At 40.0% G+C, this 11,387-nt stretch overlaps 2 protein-coding genes across 2 annotated transcripts; both read right to left on the bottom strand.

The window, feature by feature from the left end:
- On the bottom strand, positions 1-512 carry LOC123452536 (protein PELPK1-like). The gene has a single exon (XM_045129197.1). The coding sequence runs from the start codon at positions 433-435 to the stop codon at positions 1-3; it is 435 nt and encodes a 144-aa protein (XP_044985132.1). The 5' UTR covers positions 436-512.
- A 9,559-nt stretch (positions 513-10,071) lies between these two features.
- Positions 10,072-10,755, bottom strand: LOC123398641 (protein PELPK1-like). The gene has a single exon (XM_045093093.1). The coding sequence runs from the start codon at positions 10,717-10,719 to the stop codon at positions 10,285-10,287; it is 435 nt and encodes a 144-aa protein (XP_044949028.1). The 5' UTR covers positions 10,720-10,755; the 3' UTR covers positions 10,072-10,284.
- Between the last annotated feature and the right edge of the window lie 632 nt (positions 10,756-11,387).

Here is an 11,387-nt window from a genome sequence, read left to right as displayed (position 1 = left end):
CTACGCTGAAGGGGGCGGCGCCGCGAACGGCATGGGCACATTCACACTCGGGACGAACGGCAACGGCGGCAGCGTCACCTTGGGCACGACAATCGCGGGCATCGGCGCCATCGTCACCTGCGGCACGGTGGGGAGGGTGACCTTGGGCATGGGCGGCAGGACCGCCGTGGGCACGACGATGGCCGGCATGGGCGGCAGCGTCACCTGCGGCACGGTGGGAAGGGTGACCGACGGCATGGGCGGCATCAGGGTCACCGTGTCCGTGGGCACGCCGGGCAAGGTTGGCATGGCCGGCAGGCCAGGGACGGTGCTTGCAGCCGGAGCGGCGGCCGCGGACGTCGTGTCGGCCAGGTTGCGGGCGGCGTTGCACGTTCTGCCGGCGAGGAGGATCGCGCACGCCATGACCACGGCCAGCATGCTCGCGGTGGAAGCCATATAGCTAGAACTAGCGAAGTTACTGTTGAGAGATGGGTTTCTCGCTCGTGTGTAGCAGCCTAGCAGGTGACTGCAAGATGTTTGCTTCTGCGCTGCTGCGATGTATGAACATGTGTCAATGGCTGGAAACTTATACAGTACAAAGTGATCGTGTGATTAGGTCGGTTGTTGGCCGGATTGAGAGTCTGTGCGTGCGTGCGTTGTCAATCCAAAAAGGGATGCGCTCTGCATGGTCGAGGTATGTAGGCGGTAGCTAGGATTTTCTGGGTTTAGATGAAGAGCTGGCCGGCGCTGCAGATTCGATTTGCTGAACTGTCTTGATTATTCGTGCCATCATTTCTCAACTGGCTCAGTCACACTTCTCGCAAAAGTGCACCTGACTTGGACTATATGGTCAAACCCTTCGTTTGGTTGCATGTCACTGATCGATCGTATCATACCTGCTTGGACTATACGGTCAAACCCTCCGTTTTTCACTCTGTTTTCTATGTTTGTTTTTCCACACACGAGGTAATTATTTCACCCGTTCTATCGATTAATTTTTTTAGTTTATCACGGAAAACCAGGTAAAATGGATACAAATGAAGCTAAACTCCATAAAGCAATGATACCATGGAGCAACACCCATGGTCGACTCGTCATGCACAAACCAACCATGGCCCACTTGTTTTCTTTAGGAAGACTTGTAGTTAAGAAAATTCGTTCTCGCATCCATCGTCGAGGAGGATAACTTGTCCAGGATCAGGAGGAACAAGCTAAGAAGGTTTGTTAAAACCCACGTGAATGATTTCGGATAAAAGGTAGTTAATTTTCCTGTCGTCAGATTTGAACTTTATATTTAAGTTGTTTTGTGGTTTTAGTAGATTTGTACTTAAAGTTGAGTTGCTTTTATAATTTTGAGAAAACCCCATGACGAATAAGCAAGGGGGCTTGCAAAAACCCTAGAGATATTTAACTTTCACAAAATTCAGTCAATTTTCCTACCTTTGGGTTTGCATTTATTCAAGTTGTTTTGTGTTTTTGATAAAGAAAATGAGGAATGAGCAAGCGGATTTGCCAAAATTGAGGTGGATGTTTTTCACTTATATTTTCGTTCTTTTGTGTTTTGAGAAAAATAACTGCAAAAATGTGCAAACTTATTGGGCCTATAATTCTACATCTGAAACTTCGTGCAAACAGATTGGGCTTTGAGTCTCTAAGAAAAACATTATTGGCCTTTGAAACCGCCAACTTCCACTTTGGTGAGTAAGGGGCATCTCCAAATCGGACCCTCAAAGCTTTCGTATATGTCCCGACCATGGTGTCCGGACCACTTTTATCAAGTTTTGCCTTGCAATGGAGACTCTTAAACCTTCGTGGTCCAGCCCACATGCTTGGTTCCCCCACAACCGGAAGTAATTTTAGGGACAGGGAATGCTTGCTATTTGTAATCTGTGTTGGAATTTTTTCCGAAGAGGAGAGAAGATGCAGCATAGTACAAATAAGTATTTCTTTCGGTAAGAACCAAGGTTATTGAACCAATAGGAGAATCATGCAAACCCTCATCGCCAACACCTACACACACATAATCAAACGTTTGAACCCAACACGGGCAAGAGGGTTGTCAAGCCCCTTGAACTTGTTACTTGCAAGGATTAAACATTGATAGATAGACAATATAAATATAAAATTAAATAACAGAAAATAAATGACATCAATATTTTTTGTAGTTTTTGTAATATAATTTGAATAGACCCTGGGGCCATAGTTTTCGCTAGAGGCTTCTCTCTTGAAAATAGCATATGATGGATAAACAAATTACTCTTGGGCAACTGACAGAATAACGCATGGTTATTACATCTTATTCAAGGGAATGATCATGATATAAGCATCACATCCATAAGAAAGTAGAACGACTCCTTCCTGCATCTACTATTATTACTCCACTTATTGACCTCTATACGACATCCATCTAGAGTATTAAGTATGAAACAGAGTAATGTTTGGAACAAGATGACATGATGTAGACAAAGTAAAGTCAAGAAATATGCATAAACCCCATCATTTTGTCCTTAATGACATCATTACGAATATGTGTCATGTCCCTTTCTGTCACTAGGATTGAGCATCACAAGATTGAACCCATCACAACGAACCACTCCCACTGAAGATAAATCAATGTAGTTGCCCAAACCAAATCGATAGATCGGAGAGAAATACAAAGATTTAATACTCATGCACAAAAGAATTTAGAGAAGACTAAATTAATATTCATGAATAATCTAATCATAAACCCACAATTCATCGGATCCCAACAAACACACAACAAAGAAGACTATATCGAATAGAACACGATGAACTTTGTATTGAAGATCAAATAGAGACGAGAAGCCATCTAGGTACTAGCTAAGGACCCCGTAGATTTATGGTGAACTACTCAGACAACATCATGGAGGCAGCAAGGTTGATGTAGATGGCCTCCATGATCGATTCCCCTCCGACCGGGCACCAAAAAAAGTCTCCAGATGGCCTCTCGTCGGAATAGAAGCTTGCGGCGGTGGAAAAAAAATGTCTAGGGTGGCTTTCTATTGGTTTCCCGACATATGAGAATTTAAAAGGGTGGAATTAGGTCACACGAGCTATGAGGGGCCCACAAAGCAAGATGGTGCGCCTACCCCCTAGGCGTTCTATGTTCCCTTGTCGTCTCCTCGTGTGTCGTCTAGTCTTCCTCCAAAGCTTCCAGGTCTTATTTTGGTCCATCCAAAATCATCAAAAAGTTTTGTAGCGTTTGGACTCCATTTGGTACTGGTTCCGTGAGAGTCAAAAAAGCGCAGAAAGCAATAACTAACACTTGGCATTGGGTTAATAGGTTAGTTCCTAAAAATAATACAAAATAGCGTATAAATCGTTCAAGATTGATAATACAATAACATGAAACAATCAAAAATTATAGATACGTTGGAGACGTATCAGTGCTTTGCGGGAGTTCGTACATCATGCAGAGGTCTGCTTGGGCCACCGTAGTTGGACCACATTTCCTCATAGTCCATGTGCTTTGTCCTTAGGCATGTCTGGCCCACCTCTCTTCTCCAAGTTTCATGCCTATTCAAGGGACACGATTGGATGACCGGCTCCCGTATCCTGTCCATAAAAAATCTAGTGGAACTATTTTTGTGTAAACTTAGTGACTCTAAGAAATGACATAGGATAAAAATAATAATTCAAATAAATTGGAGTGGAAGTAGTAGAACACAAATAAATTAGTTCCATTAAAATCTACAACTTCAAATTAGTTCAATTAGATTTTTCATGAAATACATTTTTAAATATTACCATATTTTATGTATAATCGATTAAAATGTAAAAGTTGTTACTTAGGATAAACTGATAACATCAACTAATTCGAATAGAGGAAATACTAGTAAAGAATGTTTGTTTTCTCTACCAAAAAAGTAAATAATCTTTGTTTCTTTTTTTCAAATGGGTTTAATTTTTTTTGGAACCTATAGTTTTCTCTCTATTGTACTTCTTTTTTTTCTACCGGGTATGGAATTAAATTGTGCATTTGTAAATTTTGGGTAAAACTCTAATTATTTTGTGCAATTAAAATATTTTGTGCATTTGTGCTTCTTTGTGCAGTTACACTCTTGCATGGTTCAATCTTATTTATATTTTTGCGTAACTTCACCTTTTGTGTAATTGTACTTTTATTTTGTGCAATTACATTTTTTGTGATTACACTCTCTTATGCAATTTGCACTATATTGTGTAAATGTCTTTTCTGGTGTAATTGCACTACTTTGTGCAACTTGCAACTCCGTTATTGTCTATAGTTGGGGAAATTTCCTTTGGCTCATCGGCGCAGATTCATCTATTCTCTAATACATATTTTTATAAAGTTAAAAAAACAGTGGAAAAGGTTCACATTTACATCTGGACATTCTGTGTTCATGCACAAAGTTTCGGTGAAAAAGGACATTTTTTGTAGCTTATATAAAAAAGACAATTTTTCATGCTTGATTGTAACTATTTAGGAGCCATTTTTTATCTTTTTTACATGCCAAAAAGTTATTTCTTTGTGAAATTTTGTGTACGAACATAGAATGTCTGGATGTACACGGGAATTATTGTTTGGAATTTTGACATTTTAAGATGTGTTATATATATCCCAAGTCAAAACCCGCACTTACGATCTATAGCATGGGAGATGAAATAAGACTTTACCATCAAGCTACACTATTATTTGTTAGCTACTACTTCCATTGCTACTTGTTTGAAGTATTATTTCTATCCCAAGTCATTTTTTTAGTTTCACTAAGATTATATAGAAATATATCAAGTTCTAGTTTAATTAGATTTTTCATGATATACATTTATAAATATTAGCATATTTTTCTATATAATTGTTTAAAATTTAAAAAAATTGACCTAGGGCACACCGAGAACATAAAATTATTTGGAATGAGGAAGTATTAGTAAAGAATATTTGTTTCCCCTACCAAAAAAGTAAATAAATTTTTGTGTTTATTTTTTGCTTTCGAATGGGTTTATTTATTTATTTTTGGAACCTATATTTTTCTTTCTTTTGTAGTTGTTTTTTTCTACGGGCTATGGAAATAAAGTGTGCATCTGCATATTTTCAGTACAACTTTAATTTTTTTGTGTGACCAAAATATTTTGTAAATTTGTGCTTCTTTTATCATCACTCACTAGAGTTATATAAAAGAAAAGATAACATACTGCAAATAGTTATGTGCATTTAGAAAATACATACAGTGGGACAAAACCCTCAACAGTCCACTAGCAAAAAAAGAACTTCGCATATAAGGAACCGAGCTTGCATGTAAGAAAATGTGCGTCGTGTCCACGGAGTGACCTGGTGCCACCCTCACATGAGTAGCGCCCTATCGTGCATATGTCGAAAGCACCGGCGCGTGGCCGCTTCAGCCTCTACCCTGACGGGGGCACCACCGCGAACAGCATGGGCACATTCACACTCGGGATGACGGCGGCAGCGTCACCTTGGGCACAACAATGGCTCGCATCGGCGCCATCATCACATGCGGCACTCAAAAATGAATATGCACATGTCGTAAATAGTAGTAAACTTTAGTAAACTACACTCACACTCAACAATGGCGCGACAAACATCACAAAAGCAAGCCAACCACGCATGCACAAACCAACACTTACCTACTCAATTTCTTTAGGAAGACTTGGAGTTTCAAAATATTCCTTGTCACATCCATTATCGATGGACAACTTCGTCGGGACTTGAGAGGAATAAGCAAGAAAGTTTTCTAAAACCCACGCGAATGATTTTGATTAAAAGGTAGTCAATTTTCTTGTTGTCAGATTTGCACTTATATTTAAGTTGTATTGTGTTTTTAATGGGTTTGCACTTAGAGTTGAGTTGCTTTATAATTTTGAGAAAACCCCAGGAGGAATAAGCAAGGGGGTATGTAAAAACCATAGAGATATTCAACTTTCACAAAACTCACTCAATTTTTCTACCTTTGGGTTTGCACTCTTTTGTTTTTTTATTTAAAAAAATGAGGAATGAAGAAACAAATTTGCTAAAATACAGGTGGTTGTTTTGTATTTAGGATTACTTGTTTTGTGTTTGAGAAAAAACAATCGGAAATGCATGGAAACCTGAGAATGGTTATTAAAAAACCGGGTGTAACGGTTCCGTTCTTACTTTGGGTTTGATTCGTTTAGGTTTTATTTGGCTGAGACTTTTTTAGATTGGTTTTGGTTTGGGTATGTGGAAAAAATAGCTTGGGAATAGTTGGTTATGGGTTTAAACGGTTTGGTTATTAACGATTTTAAACTATGGTTCTAAACCGGTTTCTAGGCATTGGTTATATGCAATAATCAACAACGACCGAGAACGAGTATCTTTGATCCGCGTACATGTTGTAATGCACTATGTAATTATGTATTATGGGGAAACACCACATGAAAATCGGAAGTGTTTGCTTGTGCTTTCGCTAAGCAATTTGATTTTAATACACTTGTTAGTGAGCTTTTCAGCCATGGACATGTTCTTTTTGCCTCTTGTTGTGTGGCTGACTGTATCTCAAGGATAACTTTGTCTTTAAACTGTTGTAGATGCATTTATGCATTTTCTATCTCATTTGCTTCTTAACATGTCAATTTATGTAATCATATGTACATTAAAATAAACCCATAGTTATGTACTGGGTTTAAACTCACGATTATGTATTGGGTTTAAATTGGTTTGGGTGAAAAAAATAATGGGTTCGGTTTTGGTTGAGCTAAAAATGACATTAAATGGATATGGATTAAGTATGATTTTGAAAGATAAATGAACGAGTATGGTTCAACTATGGTTCAAGTATGAACTATTCTCAGGTTTAAATGCATGCATACCTATCAGGCCTCTACATCTATAATCTGCCCCTTCGTGCAGGGAGCTCCTGTTCGGCGCCTTAAGCGCCCGAACAGGTAGCTGGTGCCTGCTGTAGCGGATTGTTGGGCCGGCCCATGAAGTCTGTGCGGAGCAAACAAAATTCGCTAGAAAACGCAAAAAGTGCAACCTTCATGAATAGAACTCGCACCGTCACATCCTATTCGAGCTTAGTTAACCGATACAGCCATTGCACACTTCTGATTTTATTTCAGCCAAATAGTTAGAACAAATATGCCCGTGCTATTTATTTATCACTTGCTCCCTCCGTTCCTAAATATAACTCTTTTAAAGATTTTATTAGGTGATTACACACAGAGCAAAATGAGTGGATCTTTATTTTAAAATATGTCTATATACATCCGTATGTAGTCATCTAGTGAAACCTCTAAAAAAACTTATATTTAAGAACGGAGGGAGTACATATTTTTAAGAAATCATGAATTAAAAATCTTCATCGATTTTGAGAAATAGTTCATCACTTTTGAAGAGAAGTTCACAAAACATAAAAAAGTTCAAAGATTTTGGAAAACATTCTGAACGAGTTTAAATCAATTTACCTTTTCGAACAATGTTCGTTGCTTTTGAAAAAAATTCATTGATTTGGGCAAAAAATTCATCGAATTTGACAGAAAAAGTTCATCGAGTTTGAAAAATAGTTCATCACTTTTGAAAAAAGTTCATTGACTTTGGCAAAGAGTTCATCTACTTTTATAAAAAAGGTTCATCGAGTTTGAAAAGTAGTACATTGATTTTGAAAAAGTTTAAAATTTTGAAGGAAAAAAATACATCATTCTTGAAAAGAGTTCATCAGATTTGGGAAAATTCATCATATTTGAAAAATGTTCATCAAATTTAGAAATGTTTATCAAATTAGATAAATGTTCATAAATATTAAAAAATTCATTTAATAACAAAATTAGTTCATCCAATTGATAGTAAGATAAAACTTCCATCAAACCTGGAAAAAGTCCATCGAAATTGAAAAAATGTTCATAGTGTTTGAAAAAAAGTTCATTGATTTAGTAAAAATGTTCATGATTTTCAAAACAGTTCATTGAAAAATAAAAAAAGTTCATATATTTGAAACAAAATCTTCGAACCATGAAGAAATAATAAAAAAATAATAAAGAATAAACAGAAACAAAAAACAAAAAAGGGAAAAGGAAGAAAAGAAGACAGAGAGAAGAAGTAAGAAGAGATGGAAAAAGAGGCAGGTTTACATATCGGACAAGATCAAATATTGGCCGGCCCGTGACTCCAGCGCTTCAGGCGTCTCTTAGCAAAATGCACATTAACGGACGCTTGTGGTGCCAAATTAGAAATGCCCTTCGTGCAGACCCATTGGTTAAGAAACACATTAGTGGCCTATGGAATCGCCATTTGCTATTTTGGTGACTAAGCCTTTACCATGAAGCTAAACTGTTAATTGTATGCTACTACTTTCGTGGCAACTTGTTTCAAGTATTTATTTTTATATTTAGTCATTTTTTAATTTCACTAAGTTTAAGTAAAAATAAATTAAAATCTACAACATTGAATTAGTTTCATTGGATTTTTCACGAAATATGTTTCTAAATATTAGCATATTTTTCTTTATAATTGGTGAAAATTTAGAAGTTTGACTTAGGACAAACGGAAAACGTCAACTAATTGGAACAAAGGAAGTACTAGAAAAGAATGTTTGTTTCCCTACAAAAAAGAAAAATATGTTTGTGTTTATTTTTGTTTTCAAATGGGTTTTATTTATTTATTTTTGTACTTATATTTTTCTTTCTTTTGTCGTTGTTTTTCTCTTCTTGGTATGGAAATAAATTATGCATTTACAGTTTTTTAGTGCAACTCTAAATTTTATGTGCAATTAAAATAATTTGTTCATATTATTCTTTGTGCAGTTACACTTTTGTATGGTGCAATCTTATTTATATTTTTGTGCAACTACACATTTTATGTATTTGTACTTTTATTTTGTGCAATTGCATTTTTTTGCAATTACACTCGCTTAGCAATTTGCACTATTTTGTGTTATTTTGTTTTTGGTTGTAATTGCACTACATTGTACAACTTGCAGTTTTTTATTGTCTATATATAGTTGCACTTATTTGTGGTGCAATTGCATTTCTTAATTATTTTTTTGTAATCCGCTATTTCTTTTGGTGCAGGGTAATAAATAAACAAAGGGCGGTGCTACAAATCAACCGGCTGATCTTAACGAAAGATCAGCCGCCTAGCCTACCGTTGATTTTCTCACGTAGAACGCAATTTGATCCGTTCGATCCCTGATGACATGACCGCGCATGGAACATGTCTTCGCTTCCATCCCAACATGCTGATATTTTATCCCGCAGCGTCTCTAGCATCCCCGTTCCCGGCAGCATGGCAAGAGATACAACGATGGCATGCTCCATTAGAGCACCGACGATGCTTCGGTTGCCTGGGCGAAGCTCCAATATAGCACGGTTGACGCTCCAATGCAACTCCGATGGCCCCGACGTAGCTGCAATGCAACACGAGTTTAGCTTCAATGCGGCACCGCCGGATCCGACGAAGCTCCAATACAACACCAGCGAAGCTCTAACGCAGCACCGACGCGTCTGACGAAGCTCCATCGCAGCTTTCATGCCGCACCGGCGTTGGCCGACGAAGCTCCAACGCAGCATCGATGACGTCCGGCGAAGCTTCATTGTAGCACCGGTGAAGCTTCATTGTAGCTACGGACGCTGTATCGCAGCTCTTGACGCAGCCGGTAACGCATCGTTGCATAATCGAGCTCTCTAGATTGTCGCGCAAGCGCTACATCGCAGCACCAGGAGCTGCCGACGACCGCTCCACCGTATCACCATCGTGTGCATGCGTCTACCACAAACGACGGGGTGCTCCGGCCGCCACCGGTGAAGCATCCGGTGAAAAGCTTCCTTGCAACACCGAGCTTTGGGCCACCCGAGAGCTGCTCGGTCAATGACGAGTGGATGAGACGCCCCGCGTGTGGATAAGAACGGGTGAAAAAGCGGTGTGCCGGTCCCCATCGGGACACGTGTCACGCGTCCGAGGAGGTTTACGCCGCGCTGTAATCAGCCGGCTGATTCTAATCAATTTCCATAAACAAACTCCTAGTTGCAGGCTCAAAAAGAGCTAAATAACCTCTCTTCTGTTTTGGAAAAGCTGAGAGGAAAGAGACAAGTTTACTATCACTCTTTAGAGTTATATAAAAGATAAAGATAGCATACCGTAAATAGTAATGTGTATTTATAAGAAGATCAAGAAATACATACAGTGCGACAAAACCCTCAATAGTCAAGCACTACCAGTACATATACTACGGAGTCTTAAAAAAAGGCAAGAATTGCTGATACGTCGCATATGAAACACCGAGCTTGCATGAAAGAAAATGTGCGTCGTGTCCTGGACATGGCGAGAGCACCGCCGCGTGGGCGCGCCTACGCTGACGGGGCCGGGGCCGCGAACGGCATGGGCACATTCACACTCGGGACGAAGGGCAACGGCGGCAGGGTCACCTTGGGCACGACAATGGCGGGCATCGGCGCCATCGTCACCTGTGGCACCGTGGGGAGGGTGACCTTGGGCATGGGCGGCAACACCGCCTTGGGCACGACGATGGCAGGCATGGGCGGCAGCGTCACCTGCGGCACGGTGGGCAGGGTGACCGACGACATGGGTGGCATCAGGGTGACCGTGTCCGTGGGTGCGGCAGGCAAGGTCGGCACGGCCGGCAAGCCAGGGACGGCGCTAGCAGCCGGGGCGGAAGCCACCGGCGTCGTGTCAGCCAGGTTGCGGGCGGCGTGGCACGTGCTGCCGGCGAGGAGGAGCGCGCACACCATGATCATGACCAACATGCTCGCGTTGGAAGCCATGGACAGAGCTTGCGGTAGCACTAGTGAGAGATGGCTGATATTACTTCCGCTTTGCTGCGATGTATGAAAATGGGCCAATGCGTACCAATTTATAGCTCGAAGTGATGGTGTGATTAGGACATTAGGTTGGTTGTTGGCCAGATTGAGAATGTTTATGCCTGCGTCGTCAATCCAAAAGGGAAGCCCTTTGTGTGGTCGTCGAGGAATAGCTACAATTTTCTGTGGTTTGGTGAGGAGGGGAGCTGGCCGGCGCTGCAGCTTCGATCTGCTCAACAGTTCCGTTCGTCCATCATTTTTCAATTGGCGTCAGGCGTCGTCATGCTGTTTCACCAAGGTGCCTTGGTCTGACAGTACTGTAGTTGTTTTAGGGACACTATACTGTATTAATGTGTATCTTTATACCATATCACTAAGCTCCCTAAAATAGGAGGGTTCTCATTTATTTGAGGCCATCAATTTGAAATTACCGATTTTAACCGGGTCAATAATCTTTCACTCAATTATTTTAATTCATTAAGCTCTTTTATTTCATTGAGAAATTAGATATTGGATTTCTTTCATGATTTTGCCCGTGTCCACAATTTTTCAAATTAGTTAGAAGCAACCGATCTATAAAAACTTATCAATCCTAGGCACCATCTCATGCAGAACCAATATAGTACATGCAG

Source organism: Hordeum vulgare, chromosome 5H (genome assembly GCF_904849725.1).
Source record: "Hordeum vulgare subsp. vulgare chromosome 5H, MorexV3_pseudomolecules_assembly, whole genome shotgun sequence".
NCBI lineage: Eukaryota > Viridiplantae > Streptophyta > Magnoliopsida > Poales > Poaceae > Hordeum > Hordeum vulgare.
Note: the sequence above shows the minus strand (reverse complement) of the source record. Positions and strands in the feature narration are given on the sequence as shown.

What these genes read in the sequence shown, in the direction of transcription:
- LOC123452536 (XM_045129197.1), bottom strand. Translation starts at nt 435, where the DNA reads ATGGCTTCCACCGCGAGCATGCTGGCCGTGGTCATGGCGTGCGCGATC.
- LOC123398641 (XM_045093093.1), bottom strand. Translation starts at nt 10,719, where the DNA reads ATGGCTTCCAACGCGAGCATGTTGGTCATGATCATGGTGTGCGCGCTC.